This window comes from Physella acuta, unplaced genomic scaffold (assembly GCF_028476545.2).
Source record: "Physella acuta isolate Inbredline_101_S28 unplaced genomic scaffold, ASM2847654v3 ptg000288l, whole genome shotgun sequence".
Taxonomy (NCBI): Eukaryota; Metazoa; Mollusca; class Gastropoda; family Physidae; genus Physella; species Physella acuta.
Window position 1 is genome coordinate 255,104 of NW_026731807.1, and position 20,549 is coordinate 275,652.

The 20,549-nt window shown below is 37.0% G+C and overlaps 1 protein-coding gene across 3 annotated transcripts in view; it reads left to right on the plus strand.

Annotated features, from left to right (window-relative positions):
• Positions 1 to 20,549, plus strand: part of LOC131939664 (uncharacterized) — a gene marked incomplete at its 3' end in the record, with an annotated part of 114,014 nt that overhangs the window by 34,700 nt on the left and 58,765 nt on the right. For all 3 annotated transcript variants that reach the window (XM_059298124.1, XM_059298123.1, XM_059298125.1), the window contains 19 exon segments: positions 49 to 273; positions 874 to 969; positions 6,088 to 6,233; positions 7,638 to 7,845; positions 8,075 to 8,229; positions 8,678 to 8,876; positions 9,058 to 9,227; positions 9,331 to 9,478; positions 9,617 to 9,814; positions 10,019 to 10,195; positions 14,294 to 14,473; positions 14,988 to 15,161; positions 15,285 to 15,395; positions 15,849 to 16,037; positions 16,457 to 16,642; positions 17,008 to 17,217; positions 17,368 to 17,562; positions 17,670 to 17,855; positions 18,238 to 18,486. In XM_059298124.1, coding sequence (XP_059154107.1) covers positions 49 to 273; positions 874 to 969; positions 6,088 to 6,233; positions 7,638 to 7,845; positions 8,075 to 8,229; positions 8,678 to 8,876; positions 9,058 to 9,227; positions 9,331 to 9,478; positions 9,617 to 9,814; positions 10,019 to 10,195; positions 14,294 to 14,473; positions 14,988 to 15,161; positions 15,285 to 15,395; positions 15,849 to 16,037; positions 16,457 to 16,642; positions 17,008 to 17,217; positions 17,368 to 17,562; positions 17,670 to 17,855; positions 18,238 to 18,486 — 3,402 coding nt within the window.

Here is a 20,549-nt window from a genome sequence, read left to right on the forward strand (position 1 = left end):
AAAGCCCAACGGTAGAATCCTAATGCTATTTTGTTTCTCTATCTTCAGGTGCAAATCGCATAGGGGCGCCGCCAAACGACCAAAGAATTTTAAAGTTTACCGGTGGTCTGGACACCCAAATGTGGGTCGGACACTGGCACATTCACCAACCTGAATTTCTAATTGGCGATTGTGTGTCTGTTTTTAAAAATGTCAATGGAGTTCATAAATGGAAACTGGGCCCTTGTGAGACAAAATTGCCGTTTTTATGCCAAAGGCCAGTTTGCTCTGGAGGTAGAATCTAGGTTCTAATGTGTGATTTCAATTAGGCCCTACTAGAGATATTAAATAATTAACATTAATGTAATAAGTATAATAATATAGATCTAAATCTAACAGCTAGATGTTCAGTTACTGGTCTAGTGTGAAGTATGTATTAACTTTATATATATATATATATATATATATATATATATATATATATATATATATATATATATATATATATATATATATATATTAATGACGTCACCCCTCATCCTATAACCCTCCTCAAAATTGCTGTTGAATTCTTCTTAAAACATCGATATTTTTCCAAAATCTTGTCTGAACTCCGTCAACATAGAGTATTTTGATCAATTCCTATTACAATTTATTAAAACCGTTTTCTAAAACGCGAAATATACGGCTAAAATTCGTTTTCTAACACCATCTGACCCCCCCCCCCATCCCTCATCACACACCGTCACAAAATTACGGACCCCCCTCCCCACGAGTGTGACGTCATTTATGGATGACCCCATATTATCTAGGGAGGCAGGTTTACAAATTTTCTACAATTTAAGTTATTTTAGTTAGTAGAATTTAAAATCTAACTCATTATTACTAATTCAGGAAGCTTTCATTGTACTAACGGGGGGTGTCTCCACCCTAGTTTACAGTGTGATGGAGACGATGATTGTGGCGATGGTTCAGATGAAATGGACTGCAGTAAGTTTTTTGTTATTGAAATGTCTTGGTCAATGTTATTAAATGTAAGATGAAGCAAACTTAAATAAACCGGGAGTGATCTCCCCTAAACTTTCTCGAATATCCTAATATATAAAAGGCCATGTGCGCTCTTCTCTCTCTCTCTCTCTCTGTCCGCAAAATATTTTCGCTGGACATCACGTCAGAATCGGCAGCGATATATGCAGAGCCGGCGTTAGGAATACGCGGGGCCTATGGCCAACCATCCGCGCGGGGCCTGCTTTTTTCCATTATATATATATATATATATATATATATATATATAAATATATATATATATATATATATATATATATATATATATATATATATATATATATATATATATATATATATATATATATATATATATAGGCCTATATATATATATATATATATATATATATATATATATATATATATATATATATATATATGCCTATAATATGCGTGCACACATAATAACACATAACTGTTTTGGAGTTTAAAAGCCAATGCCAAACTTCTCCCTTTAATAACCGATGGTTACCTCTCCCACGTTTTTACCCAATGTTCTTTGTTGTTTTTTTCCTTGCTAAGATATTAAATCACTTTTGACAGTTATGTAATCCATACCAAATCACTTAAGAAAATCCAATCACGTGCCGAAAAAATTAGGAAAATAAAGCTGTTTAAATTTTTCGTTAATGACTAATTGTTAATATAAAAGTCAATTGTTTTATGTATATCTAAAAAAAAGAGAGTGCACAGAATTTTAGACAAATCATAATATCAACAAAACTAAAGTAAAGTTAAAAAGAAATAGAAAAACATTGATAGCTTACGACTTTGCTCGAATCGTGAATAAATACTGGTTACTCTAGGTTTATGGATATCCAAAAGAAATGATTCTCAAATGTTATCATGGACGCTCAGTAGGGTGGAGCTTTGGGGTGGGTGGCAGTTGGTGTGGGGGGGGGGAGAGAGAGGTAAAGGATAACTTTGCATTTAAATCTATGGCTATGGGATGCCATACCCTAAAAAAAGGGTCACCAAGTTCAAGTACTCCGTTAATGGATCTCTGACTGGAGTCATTCAAAAGAAGGTTTGCGTTTATAGAGCGTCCACGTATAACATTACCGGCCATGATCGCGATCTCACAAGAGAAAGTTCATGTCTATAATTAGGAAGTGACAGCCAGCTACACCTTATTTATGAGTTTCGCGATGGCATGCTCGGGCTGCCGTGAAAGTCGGTACTTTAGACGTGGGAGAAATCAGGACAACTTGACAATACAGCGAACTCGTCAGCTCAGGTCAAATGCGAGGCGACCGTACCCTACAGAAATGGGAGGTCTGACACTGTTTTTGTATAGAATTATGGCCAGTCCCAGTTCAGGTAGGTGATAACTCACTAACATCAACCGTGGCCTCAGTTATAATAATCCACAACGTCGGCATTCGACCATTTAGTTTTTCTTAATTGAATTCAGCAACAATTTTTTAAAGTTTACAAACTAATTACTAATTCAGATAACAATGACAGTGCTAAAGCGCGGGGCCCCTTCAAGCGCGGGGCCTAGGGCGACCGCCCCGTTTGCCACCCCCTAACGCCGGCTCTGGATATATGGATACCTTTATACGGACTTTTGTTGAAAATAATATGTTAGATGTTATAAATGTATAACCACAATTTTATTTAAAGAAGAAAAATAAAAATTAAAGGCGTATTCGAATGTAGAGAAACAGTATTATTTATGCAACCGGAAAATTATTTAAACTTGGGACAAAAACGAATTTTACAATGACGTCGCTTATTGTTTACACTAAAAAAAAGAGCACGAATCTGATGACGTCATCTTCCGAGTTTAGAATAAAAAGAAATTATCTATTTCATTCAAATATGAATTAGAGCTATGTACGCTATGAAATGTATACAATACGATTTTCTCGGCCTAAACTTAAAAAAAATTATTATCTATTTGGATTCAAGATCTAGAGATTCTAGATCTAGATATTGATCTAGATCTAGATATTCTAGATCATCTAGATCAGGGGTCTCCAAACTACGGCCCGCGGGCCGGTTGCGGCCCGCGAGGTCCTCTCGTCCGGCCCGCGGAGATCTTTTTTTTCCATGGAAAAAAAAAAGTTTGTTGGAGATGGCTGAGGAAATTTGCCCAGAATATTCAAAACAATTTGAAAATGTAGCTTTGGGTGCAAATATCATTGCCCGCCGTGTTGCAGACATTGGTGAAAACATTGTGACTCAAATAGCGAAAAATACAAGCAAGTTTCGACATTTTTCAATTGCAATGGATGGGTCGCTGGACAGCTGTTCCACATCTCAGCTGGTTGTGTTCATTAGAGGTGTGGTTGAAGACAAGAACACACAAGAGCTGGCTTCCCTACATAACATGCATGGCACTGATACGGAAAGGATATATTCAATGACTTTAAAAAAAACCGCTAATTATACCTTAGAATGGACTAACCTGTTATCTGACTGTTGATGGAGAAAAGTACATGTGTGGCATAAAAAAGGCTTGATTGGAAAAGCGAATGAGAAAAAAGCATTCTACAACAACAACCAATGTTCCTACACTGTATTATTCACCAGCAAGCTTTGTGTGCTAAATATATGGACATTAGCAGTGTACTGAATCATGTGGTGAAGATGGTGAATTTAATATCACATGGGCTCAACCATAGATAGAGGCAATCATGTCGAAAGAAACAAACACAAAATCGCAAGATTTACCCTTTTACACAGCAGTAAGATGGCTAAGTTGTGAGAAAGTTCTGAGCAGAAATATGTATATATTTCTATATAAGTATAAGTTATATTTCGTTGGGGTGGGTGGGGGGTTGACGTTCTTCGGGGGGGGGGGGGGAAGGGGGGGGGGTTCCGCCACTGAAAGAGATGCCTGGAAGAAACCGGCCCCGAACTGATATTTGATAGTTGATGCGGCCCTCGGGCTGAAAAGTTTGGAGTCCCCTGATCTAGATCTAGAGATTCTAGATCATATAGATCTAGATATTCTAGATCTAGATCTAGACGATCTATAAAGCTAAGTTGTCGGGTGCCCGATAGGGCACTTCACGGGGTAAACGGCAAAAAAAGTCACAGGAAAAAAAACACAGAAAAAAGTCACAGTTTTTGCTTGGAAAAAAAGTCACAGAAAAAAGTCACAGTGGACAAATTTTATCGGAAAAAAAGTCACAGAAATAAAGTCACAGAAAAAAAGTCACAAAAATCTTTTTAGAAATCTTTTTATTAATTTGTTAAGAATTGTAAAATTTTGTATGTTTATTGTTGTGGGTTGTATTTTTTGATAGCATAAATTATTTATAGACGTTAAAAGCATTATGATATATAATAATTGTAAGTAAAAATACTGTAAGATAATTAACACAACAATCTCAACCTTTGTTACGTATTTAGTTAAATACGCGGTAGAAAAGTTAATTATAAAAGAAATGTAGGTAAATTTTGCCTTAGGCTATTCTCTGGTCGGCCTCTCCTCAGTAGGCATTGTCCGAACATATTTTGTGTTGTTGACGTTATGCGTCAATGACAGCCTTTGAACCTTGTCGGCTTTCTGTTTTGAACCTAAGTTTTTTGTTATGTAATGAGCGTGATAAATGTGGGCAGTAAAGGTGGTTGAACTAAACATAATTATTGTTGCCAATGATTTGAGGGCAGCAAGTCAGATGAACTTACCATTTCACGGTAATTTAATATTGGTATTGGTTAAAAAAAAACACGATGAAAACCGTGGACTTTAGAGCATTCTATTATATGCTACTAATCTCAAGTTTAACATAATTACAATCTACATACTTCATAATAAATATTTTTAGATGAATTATAAAAATTACTATGCGTATATAGTCTACACACATTACATTATATTTAATTAATCCCAAGTTAATTTGCACTCTCTAAATATTTAATACATAAAAGTATTAACAAATATCATGCAAATATATATTTGTGACTTTTTTTTCCTGTGACTTTTTTCCTGTGACTTTTTTTTCTGTTTTTTTTTTCCTGTGTTTTTTTTTCCTGTGACTTTTTTCCTACAATCCTTCCCGGCGCCGCAGGCGCTTCAAATTTGGCAGGATCTTGCCTTGGGGCGACAGAACACGGGGGCCGGTTGGCCGAAAAGTCTACGATGAGGGGGTCAAAACTGTCCTCGACTGACCGGCGCCTTATATGGGCGAATTAATTAAGCATTCAAATTTTCAATGTTTTCGAAATCCTAAGCGAAGCTGGGCAGCATGCCTAGTTCTTATATAACTCGGAATATAGACATGATTTTTAATTAAACTTTTAAAAATAGAATAGAATCTCGTAGAAAAAAGAATTACGCACCAAGCGAACGCCAAAACAAAATGTGTATAATAGTGCGCAATATTATTAGTACTCTATAAATTTACCTTCGTTTTTTGATAAATCAAAAATAGCGTAAATTAGTACTTCCGGTCAACGGAAATTACTCAAAATTTGACAGAAGGTAGAGAATTAGATCTTTTACTTACATGTGAAATTTCATTTATCTATCTAAAATAGTACTCAAGTTATAGGCTTTTGAAAAATTCAAAGTAGAAAAAGTACCACTTCCGGTTATCGGAAATCGCTCAAAAGCTGATCAGGATCTACGATTTTGATGAAATACTTAAATATGAAATTTCATCAAACTAGCTGTTATGGTACTCAAGTTAACGTGTTTACACACGGACAGACACACACATACGGACAAAATTGCAAAGCCCAGTTTTTCAGACTGGATTACGCATAAAACCCCACAATTTTGATAAATCTGGATTGATAATTTTTGCCCGATTAAAATAAGTCCTCTATACTTCTTCGGATGTGATGAAGGACTGAGGTGTAATACGGTCAAAACTGTCAAAATTTCAAGTGATTTTTTGTGCACGATTACAATACTTTCTCTATACTCTGTATTCGAGAAAGTAAAAAATGGTAAGCTTGAGTCATCGGTAGAGGACAGTAGACTAATCCGATTTTTCTCCATTCATTCAAGCCAGGCTGATGTTTCAAACAAATCTTTCTAAAAATTGGTAATCATTATTTACGCTATAAATGAAAACCTCCTAGATTCTGCAATGAACATGTGCCGTTATAAATTGTTCCTGTCTGGACCTTCCCACATTACGTACCCTGCAAGTGGTGGCACATATCCCAGCAATGTGGACTGCTCATGGGCCATTGAGACACAGTTGGGGAAACATGTCCAGTTGAAGGTATGGGAATGATAAGTTCAAATTTAATTCTAAAATTAGTGATATTCTTTATTATAATAAGTTTTTGTATGAGTTGAAAATATTAAAATGAGTACCTATATGTATTTTTAATGCATTTAAGCCCAATCGTCAGTGTTTTTATTATTGTAAAGCTATAGTAAGTCATTAGTTCAGTTAAATAAATAATTAGGATCGAATTAACTCTTCACATATCAACTATCTTTTATTAGTGAATGTCGAATCTTAAAATTATTTTAAATGACTGATTAAAAACAAAATTAGATTAAAAATGAGAATTTTTGCATTGTTATGTGTTGCTCTGATCAGCAAAACTGGAAGAGAATTTTTTTTCTTGGCAAATATTGTGGGGAACGTGCAAGAGATTTCTTAAATACTGTATTGTGGTTTCTCTTGTCTAGATAGTGAAGATTGTTGTATTGTGTTTTCTCTTGTCTAGATAGTGAAGATTGCTGTATTGTGTTTTCTCTTGCCTAGATAGTGAAGATTGCTGTATTGCGGTTTCTCTTGCCTAGATAGATAGTGAAGATTGCTATATTGTGTTTTCTCTTGCCTAGATAGTGAAGATTGCTGTATTGCGGTTTCTCTTGCCTAGATAGATAATGAAGATTGCTGTATTGTGTTTTCTCTTGCCTAGATACTGAAGATTGCTGTATTGTGTTTTCTCTTGCCTAGATAGTGAAGATTGCTGTATTGTGTTTTCTCTTGTCTAGATAGTGAAGATTGCTGTATTGTGTTTTCTCTTGCCTAGATAGTGAAGATTGCTGTATTGTGTTTTCTCTTGCCTAGATAGTGAAGATTGTTGTATTGTGTTTTCTCTTGTCTAGATAGTGAAGATTGCTGTATTGTGTTTTCTCTTGCCTAGATAGTGAAGATTGCTGTATTGCGGTTTCTCTTGCCTAGATAGATAGTGAAGATTGCTGTATTGTGTTTTCTCTTGCCTAGATAGTGAAGATTGCTGTATTGCGGTTTCTCTTGCCTAGATAGATAGTGAAGATTGCTGTATTGTGTTTTCTCTTGTCTAGATAGTGAAGATTGCTGTATTGTATTTTCTCTTGTCTAGATAGTGAAGATTGTTGTATTGTGTTCTCTCTTGTCTAGATAGTGAATGTGATAGATTGATGTTTCTATTAATGATACACTGACGATAGAGCCACGTTGATTGTTTATAGATCTTTAATCAGCTACCATGACGGAACAGGAAGTCACATGACATATATTAAAAAGGGACATCACTCAAAACAACATTATAAATATAAGACTAATACAAGAAGAGTGAGTTCCCTTGACTTCACAATTCTCAATATATTACAGTGAAGATTGCTGTATTGTGTTTTCTCTTGTCTAGATAGTGAAGATTGCTGTATTGTGTTCTCTCTTGTCTAGATAGTGAAGATTGCCACAGAACAAGTGCAGGATGAGTTGATCCTACTTGATGGGGGGCTAACAGAGAGCACTGCCACAGAATTAGCTCGTCTGACTGGCAGGAGCTCAACTCCCGCCTACTTCTACAGCTCTAACAACATGATGTTGCTCAAGTTTAGGTCTGACTCTGGAGGAAACTTTGCAGGATTCAACATTGATCTTGATTCAGGTGATACCTTATGCTTAAAAGTTAGCTACTCTAAATAAAATTGAACCAGTGCTAAATTACGGTGCCATTTTATTGTAATCTTATAAAACTGCTGGAACATTTTAAAAATTATGAATAATTGGTCATTGAAATTAAATGCGTGACGGCATTAAATGGCAGATTTACATTTATAAAATAAAAATTCTGTATATCATTTTCCGAGTAATTGAAATGAAAATTTTGTCTTTAGTGCAAGCTAGTAATGACTTAACCACAAATAGATTGATAGCAAAAGATGCGCTTCAAGAACTAAGTTTTCCTTTCTACAACGATTACCAATTTGGTTACCAAGATTTTACCTACATCATTGAAGCTGAGACATTGGGGAAAATTGTTACCTTACAGGTAGAATTCCTTCTCTCTAGCTCTATAGCCTTTTATTTATTGAACTAATCCTAATGTCCTAGACCTCTATAGAGGTTACATTCCAGCTAACATTGACTGTCAATATCAGTTGAAACTATGATATTTTTTGGTCTCAATCAACACATGTATCATTACGTTGCAGGGGTGACTGGCCTGCGGGGCTACCGAGAAAGATTTTGGGGGCCCCAAGAAAGAAATCTTGGTTGGCCCCCAAAATGGTGTTATAATAGTCTTAAAAAATTTATTTGTTGGTATTCCTCCATTTTACCATTTTCATTCCTTCATATCAGGGAATAAAATTCAGGCTTTGATGAAAAGAAAATGCACAATGAAAATTTTAATCTGGTGTTGGGGACCCCTTTTAAAATTTCCCAGATGTCTTGGACTGAGTCGGTCCACCCCTATTAAGGTGTATCAATTCTTTCAGATCCTAGAGCAAGATTTAGCTCCAGACTCTAGAGTTATAATTAGAGACGGCAATTCTGTTTTGAGTCCCTTGCTGAAGGTCTTGAGAGGCCGATACAGTGGCAATGGTTTTGTCTTCTCAACTGGCCGAGACATTCTGGTCTCACTTCAAACACTCAAAGGTGGAAAATACAAAGGTCTCAAAGTTGGATATAAACAAGGTACAAATACGGCAAATAATCTGTAGGCTGAGATTAGGATTATGTCTGCCTAATTTAGATTGTAGAGAGTTTTGTTAGACTTAAAACTCAAGACTTCAATAAATCCACAGCAGAAAATGAATAAGAAAATTAAAATTTACAAATTTTCCTGATTTACTAGAGGGTTGTTTTTTATTCTTAGGGTGTGAGGTGACAATCAAGAGTGGCACAGGGTACATCAACTCCCCAGGATGGGAGGTTGACAGCTACCCAAATGACCTTGCCTGCACTTGGACTGTGTCAGCTCCCAACAGAGTGCCCTTGACCCTCAAGTTTGAGAAGTTCAGCCTTGACATTTCAGATAAACTTACTGTAGGTTTATTCAAAGATCCTTTTCACTTTTATCTTTTCCTCCATATCTGTGGAGCACAGTTCTTGTTGTAGCCTGTACACAAACTAAAAACTTTTCTACCAGATACTCAACAATGTCAGTGCTGTTGTCTGGGAGCAGGGGGGAAGTGCGGTGTACCCACCACTTAGGATTGAAGGTGGCGCCTTCATTGCCAAGTTCATCTCATCACCCAGTGCCAACAGCAAAGGATTTAACATCTCATTTTCAGTCGGTAAACTCTAGTTTAATATCATTTCAAATGTAAGTAGATGGACTTTGTATGTAAACAGTTTGAGTGGATTTAATGTTCTTGATAGCTCCACCCAAACCCTAGTTTGGTATCTAGAGCTGATGGTTTTTTCCCTTGTAGATTGCCCAGAGCCAGCTATAAATAAACAGACATCAGAAATGATTGGGACAGTGGGCTATGCGTATGACAGCAGCTTTAACGTGTCCTGTCTAAATGGGAGCAAGTTTTATCAGGTGGAGCATGCTGGGAAAACATCAGTTCATTTATTTTGTGGAGCTTATGGATCCTGGAATGTCAACACCTCCCCCAGGTGTGAACGTGAGTACATCTTTTTCTTGGTACATCAAATGTCATGTACTACGTGAATATTGATCTCCCAGGTACATGGGTTTCATCGACACTTGGGAGAATATGAGAGTTGGAAAAAATTCAATTTTTTATTTTACTCCGTTACATATATAACTATCTTATCAGCACAGTTTGATCAGGTAACTTAACAACCAATCAAATGATCCGTTCCAGCAATCCTGTGTCCTAAACCACCAACATTAACCAATGGCTACATTGTCAACTCTACGGGCAACATGGCTTATAATGGAACATTGACCTATACGTGCTACCCTGGTTTTACCCTTCAGCCAACTGACACAGTTTATTGTAACTCTGATGGACACTGGTCACACATGCCATCATGCATATGTAAGTCATTACATTTCATTATGTATTGCTCACAGGGGCAACTTGTTTTTGTAAATAAAATAAAATCTCAGCTTATTTTTAAAAAGTTGGTAATTAAGTTTCTACGGGTAATCTATCGCTTTAGCGTAATCAATTCGGCCGTCACTAGTAATGTAGGGATAAGGTAACTAATAAATATGGCTTAAATATGGATATATTTTTGCATATTTTACTAAAATACTAAAGATAATTGAATATCAAACCACATTTAAGGTTTAAATCAATAAAAATGTCAGGAAATTAAAGTTTAACAACGATGTTACAGATACTAAATTTGCTATTAAAAACAGCGGCCATCTTAAGAAAATATTATTTTGAGTCATTTCCCTTTAATTTCTATTTGTATGGAAATGTATTGATGTTTGCTATTAAATAGGTTAGTCTTGTGTTTAAATACAAAGCATGCGTTTTTTTTTTTAATTCTGCCCTTTAAACAATTTAATTGACGACAATAAACATCAGTTCTAGAATTATTATTATGAGATGCAATTTTTATACATTAAGATACTCCCTATTTTTATAGAGCTACCACTACATATCTAATGTTTATTTAAATATTAGTTTGAGTTCATTCTTATTGTTTGTGTTATTGTTTGTTTCCTATTTTCATTTAATATTTTCAAGCTTTTTTCCTTTAATTAGTGATTTAATCATAAATGACGTCCCGTTTTTTGACCTCTCTTCTGCTTAACCTCCCCCCCCCCCCCACCCATTTTCGCCGTCACGAAATAGTTGTAATGTCGAAAATTACCTTTTTGCCCTGTCTGTTAAAGTCAAGCCATAATTCTAATGAAAAATATTTTTATCATTTTTGTATTAGGCGAAATACATAACGTTTCACGTTTCTTACCCCTCCCACTTCCCGCGTAAAACGTCGTCTCAAAACCAGTTACTCCACCCCTTAAGTGTGCGATGTCATTTAGGGTAGATGTCAAGTCCTATATACATTTTGAATAACCTTTGTTGTCAAAATGTTGATACCAAATACCCAAAATGAGTTATATGGGGTTGCCCATAAACGATGTCACATATGCAATGCTAATGTGACGTCAACTTACGCAGGGTGGTGGGGGGGGGGGGGGGGATGCGTGACGTCTATTTTGGAATCTTCTATAAAGCTGTGCTCAATGAAAATGAGGAACATAAAGCGTTCGTTTTCATGCATACATTTGTTCATAACTATTGCATGCCTGTTGTACCAAGCGGTGTTAAACAACCTCAGCACACCATCCCCGCCAAAAAGGGCCTGCCATTAAATGCCTACCGACGAAATTAGGCCGCACTATATTGACTCCAAATGAAATAACTTCTGACAACAAGGCTCAAACCAAGTAGCTCCTGTCAACAATATTCGACAAGTATTGACTAGCAGGTAAAATGGGACAAATCGAAAATTGAAAGTTTGTCGCCTCTGGGGGGTGACACCATTAAGTGCCGCACCGGGTGACACTCGACCTCGCTACGCCACTGAGCTAATGTAAAGCCACAGCTCAGTATTGGCTTAAATTTAACATAAAATAGTGTTAGCAGTGGACAGCCTCTAAGACTGTGCATTAGGAGTACGGCCGTCGGCAAAACGCCAGAGTCCGACGATATCTGAACATCAATTTTGTCTTTTATGAAGTGCGGAGCACCTTTAAGTCCTGAGCTTGGCCCCTGTTGACACCACCACTAGCGCCGCTTATGTCCACATAATAATCACACGTTTTGCGTGGAGCTTAATGGACAGACGTTTACAGGTGGGACCGGGAGCCTAAATGCATTTACCGAAGCCGCTGTGTCACGGGCATTTTAGAGCCGAACGTCTCAGGGCAGCAGGTTGCAGAAATTAAAAGCACGTGAATTTGTATAGTAGAGGGAGAACATCATGCCACTGTAATAAATTAAACACCAATATAATTCACCGAACTAAAGTTATTTAGATCTATTAGTCAGGCTAAACGTCGTTAAAGTCTCATCGCCATAGTGATTTAGTGCCTGTTTTGATTTTCTTTTAATTACGCGGTATCTTTCTTAAACATTAGCCTAATGACAAATGACGTCACGCGCGCCGCGAACTTTGTGACGTTGTGCTTAGTGGGGGATGAAACGGCGTGGTTGTGAAAAATGACGTATTTCTTTTTTTTTAACAGACGAATAAGTGATAGATTCTAATTTTCCTACGAACTATACGTTGATCTAGTGTTTTTTTTCTAGAGGGGGATATCACTATATTGTGATGGGCGGTTTATATATAATCTCAATATATTCTGATCTACTACTATTCATACGGCAACTATTATACTCGTGAGGAGGACGGGAATCACTCGTATGTTCCGCAGACACTAATTAACAATGTCAACAACTTAGTTTATGAAATAACATGAACTTAATTAACACACACGTATAGATCATTTTCACAATATCAAATAATACGTCCGTTTTCTACTATATCTAACCCCCAACTAACTTCACTGTTGCGTCTTACGTCATCGGTACATTGTCGCACCATGCTCACGTCACACTCACGCCACAAATATTTTTTTGAACACGCGCACAATACTCTCGCACCAAATCGTCTACCGTCCTTAGTAACCTCTACTCGTCTAGTCTAATTCTATATATCTACGCTATGACACATATAGTGGGTGTTTTTTTTTTTTTGGTGTGGTAATATGGATGGTGGGGAGGGGTAAACATTGACTACTGAAGAAATAAAAAATTGATGACAGCAGAAGGCAAAGAAAAAAAAAAAAAAACCATTTGGTATTCAAATGTAACAAATTAAAATTTGAACCTATTTTAAAAAACACAATAATCTTAATTCAGAAAAAGTGTAGGCCTAAGACTAATGTCTACAGACAAAATAAACAACTAGGCTTAATTAAATGGATCGCCCATAAATGACGTCATACTTTTCCCGACAATTTCCCTCTCACCCAATAGTTACTAAAAGCAAGATGATGATTTAATATCATTTCGCAGTTCTACTATACCCGAACCCTTAATCACAATTTCTAACGAAAACGAATATATTCTTCATCATTTTTGAAATAATATTTTACACCGTCCCATATTTTGAGTCCAACGTCATTTATGAGGAATATGGACGACCTAATAATTGACAAGGGGTCATCCATAAATGACGTCACGCTTTTTTTACGATTTTTACCTCCCCCCTCCCCTCCGTCACACGTCGTCACAAAAAGTCAGACCCCCCCCTAAAATGACGTCACACATCAGCCTACAACCCCCCCCCCCCCCAAAAAAAAATTGCAGTTGATTTTTTTTTAAAACATCGATATTTTTCCAAAATCTTGTCTGAAATATGTCAAAATATAGTATTTTAATCAATTCCTATTATAATTTATTAAAACTGTTTTTTAAAAAGCTAAATAATGTCTAAAATTCGTTTTCTAACATTTCTTATCTATAAAGCAAAAGTGTGACGTAGCACCATCTGAACTCCCCCCCCCCCCCTCTCCCCCTCATCACACATCGTCACAAAATTACCGACCCCCCCCCTCCCCCCTACGATTGTGACGTCATTTATGGACGACCCATAATCAGTACAAAAGGGTTTAGTAAATGTTGGACCTCCCAAAATTTTTTGAGATCTTGGATGTACATACATACATAGCCTTCATTCACTTGAAAATGAAATTAAAGATAAGAAGACGGCCCTCTGTCTTACTTATATTAAACAAGACAGGTATGTATATTAAACAACAAAGTCAACACAATATACATACGAATAGACATTTTTATCCAGGGAAACTACTCTAAATTTTATTTGGAAAGATGGCCGCTGTTTTTTTTCTACTAATATTTATCTCAAACACCTAGTTTAAAGTTAGTTTCATGTTATTTAAATTGTTTTGGTCACTGTTTGTTATTTTAAATCAATTATCTGTGATATTTTGTAAAATTTGACTTAAATAAACTTATTTAAACAAATATATTCATCAGCTACCTCTACCGCACATTACTACTGCAGCCGAATTGATTACGCTAAAACGATAGATTACCGTTTCTACGTGCTTCTGATTATTATTCACAACCAAATTAAATTTCTTTCAGCCTCTGATTGTGCATCACCACCCAAAGATCTGCCCAATGGGAAAGTTACACTAACAGGAAATGGATCCTACGCTTCAATACTTCGATACACTTGTAATCCTGGATATGATCTTATTGGGGTCACAACACAGTTTTGTGGGTCTGATGGTCAGTGGACTGGTCAAGCTCCGATGTGTAGAAGTGAGTGACATCAGATTTGACTAGCTCTCCTGTAATTACACTATGTGCATCTCAGTTAGAGTTGATGGTTTAGGTTTGGAAGGTTTTGAAGATTCAAGCAGGATTATTTAAGATTGTAGAGATTGAAGTTTGTTTTAAAAATATTTTCCTCCCCTGTTGATGATCTAGCTGTTGATGATCTAGCTGTTGATGATCTAGCTGTTGATGATCTAGCTGTTGATGATCTAGCAGCTGTTGATGATCTAGCAGCTGTTGATGATCTAGCAGCTGTTGATGATCTAGCTGTTGATGATCTAGCTGTTGATGATCTAGCTGTTGATGATCTAGCTGTTGATGATCTAGCTGTTGATGATCTAGCTGTTGATGATCTAGCTGTTGATGATCTAGCTGTTGATGATCTAGCAGCTGTTGATGATCTAGCTATTGGTGATCTAACTGTTGATGATCTAGCTGTTGATGATCTAGCTGTTGATGATCTAGCTGTTGATGATCTAGCTATTGTTTTCTATTCCAGTCCAGAAATGCAAATCTCCAACCGTAGCCAATGGTGATGTAAACGCCAGCGAGGCAGAGTTTAACCAGACAGTAGAGTTAAGCTGTAGGAGCGGCTACACCGTCAGCCCAGCAGGCAGTGCCATCATGACCTGTGGAGACGACCAGCAGTTTCACCCACTTCTATCTTGTATAGGTAGCCTGTCAAAATTTATTTTTATTTGAACCTGATGTATCCATTTTGTGTCAAACTTCGTTTGAAATCACCTGATGATTGGGATGACAAGAGGTAATGGCCATGTTTGTTACCTTTCTGCAGATGTCAATGAGTGTAACTCCAATGTTTGTCAACAAGTGTGTAGCAACACACCTGGCAGCTACACATGTCGCTGTTTACCTGGGTATCAGGCAGATGGAACCAAGTGTAATGGTTAGTGGCTCAGTTTAGTGGCTCAGTTTAGTGGCTCAGTTTAGTGGCTCAGTTTAGTGGCTCAGTTTAGTGGCTCAGTTTAGTGGCTCAGTTTAGTGGCTCAGTTTAGTGGCTCAGTTTAGTGGCTCAGTTTAGTGGCTCAGTTTAGTGGCTCAGTTTAGTGGCTCAGTTTAGTGGCTCAGTTTAGTGGCTCAGTTTAGTGGCTCAGTTTAGTGGCTCAGTTTAGTGGCTCAGTTTAGTGGCTCAGTTTAGTGGCTCAGTTTAGTGGCTCAGTTTAGTGGCTCAGTTTAGTGGCTCAGTTTTAGAACTCTTTGATTCTAGATCTAGAAGAATAATTTCAGATAAAATAATTAGTAGATATAATTCAGTTTCATATGATTGTTCAAGATTTAAACTATCAGCTCATGTATTACTTCAGTTTTATAATATGCTTAAATCTGCAATCTGTTGTAGATATTGATGAGTGCAGCACAAGCTACCCATGTAATCAAAGCTGCACAAATTTGAATGGATCCTATTCATGTGCGTGCAACACTGGCTATACATTATACACAGCCAATGGGACGGAGAAGTTTTTTATACCTCAATCAGAGGATGGTACACTGGCCGGGGACACATATAGACTCAACCATTCTTGTGTTCGTAAGTTAAATATCAGTGAAGAAAACCACGCAGTCCAACAGAGACAAAAGAAAACCCATCCCATCCTAAAGTTGGACTGCGTGGTTTTCAGCCACATTACTAATATGATTTCACTATTTATTTTGTTGTATCCCATGTTGTATCCCATGTAATATCCCATCTTGTATCCCATGTTGTATCCCATCTTGTATCCCATGTTGTATCCCATTTATCCCAGCTTGTATCCCATGTATCCCATCTTTTATCCCATATATCCCATCTTGTATCCCATGTTGTATCCCATGTTGTATCCCATGTATCCCATCTTGTATCCCATGTATCCCATCTTATATCCCATCTTGTATCCCATCTTGTATCCCATCTTGTATCCCATGTATCCCATCTTGTATCTCATGTATCCCATCTTGTATCCCATGCAGCTGTTCTGTGTACCAGCCTGCCCACACCAGCCAACGCTGAACTGCTGACCCAGAACTTACACTACCACTACAAGGCCAAGGTTGAGTTCAAATGTCAACTGGGGTTTGTTATGTCCAACCCAATGGCCGGAGTTTTAACATGCGCAGACACTAGAGCTTGGACTGGCCCTCAGATCAACTGTACAAGTTAGTTCCATTGAGCTTTTGTTAGTTCCATTGGGCTTTTGTTAGTTCCATTGGGCTTTTGTTAGTTCCATTAGGCTTTTGTTAGTTCCATTAAGCTTTTGTTAGTTCCATTAGGCTTTTGTTAGTTCCATTAGGCTTTTGTTAGTTCCATTGGGCTTTTGTTAGTTCCATTGGGCTTTTGTTAGTTCCATTGGGCTTTTGTTAGTTCCATTGGGCTTTTGTTAGATTTAATCCATTGGGATTTAAACAATGGTTTCAGTTACAACTTGGTTTAAAAAAAAATTCTGACTTACATGTCCTATCATGTTCCACTTGTATAATACAGAAGCCATTCATGTCCTACCATGTCCTACCATGTCCTACAGAAGCCATGTGTGATGTAGAACCAGCAACCAACTTGACCAACCCAGGAAACCTAAGCACAACTGCTACCATGATACCATACGGAGAAGTCATCACCATTTCCTGCTTTAGGCCTGGCTTCAAACCTTCCAGCTTTACAAGGAGAAGAAGATGCACTCTAATTGGTGGCCAGTATACACTTGATGGTAGTGTCAAAGACTTTGATTGTGGCTGTAAGTGGTTGCACTTCTTTAATAGATGCATACATATATGTACAGATAATGCATGTATTTTTAAACATATAATATGTGATCGTTAATGTGTTAATGGCTTGACCACTAATTAAATTTGTTCCTTAAAACTGTGTCCATGTTTTTATTAAGTCATTTCCTGTGGGAGGCCCAAAAATGAACCAGGATCTAGCTACAGCAGCCTCTCAACATTCTACTACGGTAACAGTTTTATTTTTGGCTGTGAGAGCATGTTTACACTTGAAGGCATGAGCACCCTGAACAACAATACAACAGTCACATGCAAAGCTGATGGCACCTGGGATTTTGGCAACCTGTCCTGCTCAGGTTAGTTCCTTGTGGCGCAGGGGCAGCAATTGGCTTCATCTCATTACTCATGTTGATAGTCTGCAGAGGATAATCTCTCTAATCTCTCAAATCTCTCTAATCTCTAGGTGTACAATGTGAGGACCCAGGCCAACCCCACCTGGGGCAGCAGGTAGCCAGTGACTATCGAGAAGGTCAGCTGGTCATCTTTAACTGTACACGCCCTGGCTACCAGCTGGAGCCACCGTATCCCATGTCCTGCAACTTTTCAAACAACAAACCTTCATTCAATGCTTCACTGCCCAAATGTCAAGGCAAGTTCTTTGTCATCAGAAATCTTAAATAGGTGTAGCAGTGGACTTTGTATTACTTTAAAGTTTGAAGTTTAAAAAATTGATATCTAGATTCTGTATATTTCAGATCCCATTCATGCTCTGATTTATTTTGAGCTGAACCATCTATTTAGGTTAGGTTGAAATTGAAGTGGATTTGTACTTAGATAGATAATACAACAGACCAGGAAGCCATTTTTATGTACCTTGTTTATTCTGTATCGGAAACGGAAACACATGACATGAAAGGGACATCACTCAAACATTATAAGACTAATACAAGAAGAATGAGTTCCCCCCCAAAATAAAGCTCAATATATTACAGAAATAAATTTTAAAAACTCTATTACATCCAATTTTTTAGACAAAGAAAAACCAACAATTGAAAACTGTCCGTCATCTGAAATCTTCATTGGAAAAGGGAAATTGGTGTCGCCTTACGTGTCCCCTGTCCCCTCAGACAATGGGGGGATACAGTCACTTGTGGTACTTCCAGCATGGCCGCCTAGCGACATGACGCTCAGCGCCATGGTAACCAAGGCAACCTTCAACTTCACATACAAAGACTATGCTGGAAACCAAGAAACTTGCTCTGTAACATTAAAAGTTAAAGGTATGTATAGAATTTAGTTCTGTGACATTAAAGGTATGTATAGAAACCTGATCAGTCACAATAACGATTGAGAAGAGTATATTTTTTTTACACAAAAAAAAATTGGGTCTACACTTTTAAAAAGCTGTAGTTGTTTATTTTTTGTTATTGTTAAAAATGTCAGCAATATCCACTAACTGGTGGCACTGCTGGTTACCATGGCACCCTACTTTATCTGACATTCTGCATCTATTATTGTCCATATTTTGAACCAATCATTGACAACAAAAGATTTCATATGGCATGGTTTCATTGAGTCTTGATTTAAAAACAACTTTTGAATGGAGTGTAATAGATTGACGATAGAAGCATGTGATTGTATATAAAACGTTTATTGGCTTCAACTACATGATGGAAACGAGAGAGGGCGGAAGTGACGAGACACAAATATATATATACATATAAGGGACATCACTCAAGATAACAGTATAAATATAATACTAATACAAGAAGAGTGAGTTCCCTTGACTTCACAAGTCTCACTATATTACATCCCTTTACCCTTAGTAAACACAACACATCTCTCAATAGAACAATTTACAGTATCCTAAAATCACCAATTATATTGTAACATGAACACTAGGGTAGATTACATCCTTACAAACAATGCACAATATGTTACAACATAATTAAAATACAAAACAATGATGTCAAAGTCCTTTTGACCTTTAAAATCATAGGTCTAACTTATTTGGGACTTTGATTGTCCTGCTTGACCTTCTCAGTGGCTTTTGATTTGGTGTCTCAAGATTCTGACCATATGGATTCTCTATCTCAGGAGGTCTAGGATCTAAATCATTAATTCCAGAATTTACATTTTCTGACTCTAGACAACTTGGTTCACTCATATCAACAGAACTTGGTTGTGAAACAAACTGAGTTGGTGTGAACTGTTCAGATTTGGTGGGATTGACAGATTCACACTTATTATCTGCACAAGTTATTTTTAACTGGTCTGCATGTCTACGGACAATAAGTCCATCATTTGTTTTTACTTTATAAGACACAGGTCCTGTACATTGAACAATTTGACCTGGTATCCATTTTTCCCTTCTCCCATAATTTCTCAGATACACATTATCATTAACTGCAAATTCTCTTTCAATGGATGATTTGTCATGATTTACTTTTTGTGTATGTTGATGTTGGGAAACAGACCTTTGAACAGTTGGATGTAGTAGGTCAAGATGAGTTTTAATTTTCCTACCACATAGCAATTCGCATGGTGCAACACCTGTTGTTATATGAGGAGTTGTGCGGTATTTGGCTAAGAACCTGTTTACTCTTTCTCTGAGAGAAAATTTGTTACCGGTACTCATTTTTACCATAGCGGTTTTGAATATTCCTACTGCTCTTTCAGCCAAACCATTCCCAGCAGGGTGATAGGGTGATGTGGTTATATGCTCAATACCATTTGCTACACAAAACAGTTTAAACTCATGAGCTGTGAAACTAGGCCCATTATCTGAAACAATTTGATCTGGTAATCCATGAGTTGAAAATATTTCCTTAAGTTCTATAATGGTATCATTTGCAGTGATTGTGTTCATGATTTTAACTTCTAACCACTTAGAATGTGAATCAATATCAATTAAGAACATTTTGTTCATGAAGGGTCCTGCGAAATCTATATGTATACGTTTCCATGGTTCGATTGGCCAGTCCCAGTTTTGCAAAGGTGCTGTAGCTGGTTGCTTTGAATGTTGTGCACAGCTTGAACAAAGCTTTACATATTTTTCAATATCAGCATCCATATGTGGCCACCAGAACCACGAGCGTGCAAGACTCTTCATTTTGGAAGAACCAAGATGAGTACCTATCATGTAAAGTTCTTAAAACTTCTTTTTGTAACATTTTAGGGATAATGACCCTTGACCCCCATAGTATACATCCATCTTCTAGACTTAACTCTGTTTTTCTTATTTTATATGGCTTTAAGTCCTCATTCACTGACTCTTCAGGCCAACCATTTTTACAGTACTCATATACTTTTATTAAGCACTCATCTTTTTGTGTTTCTCTTT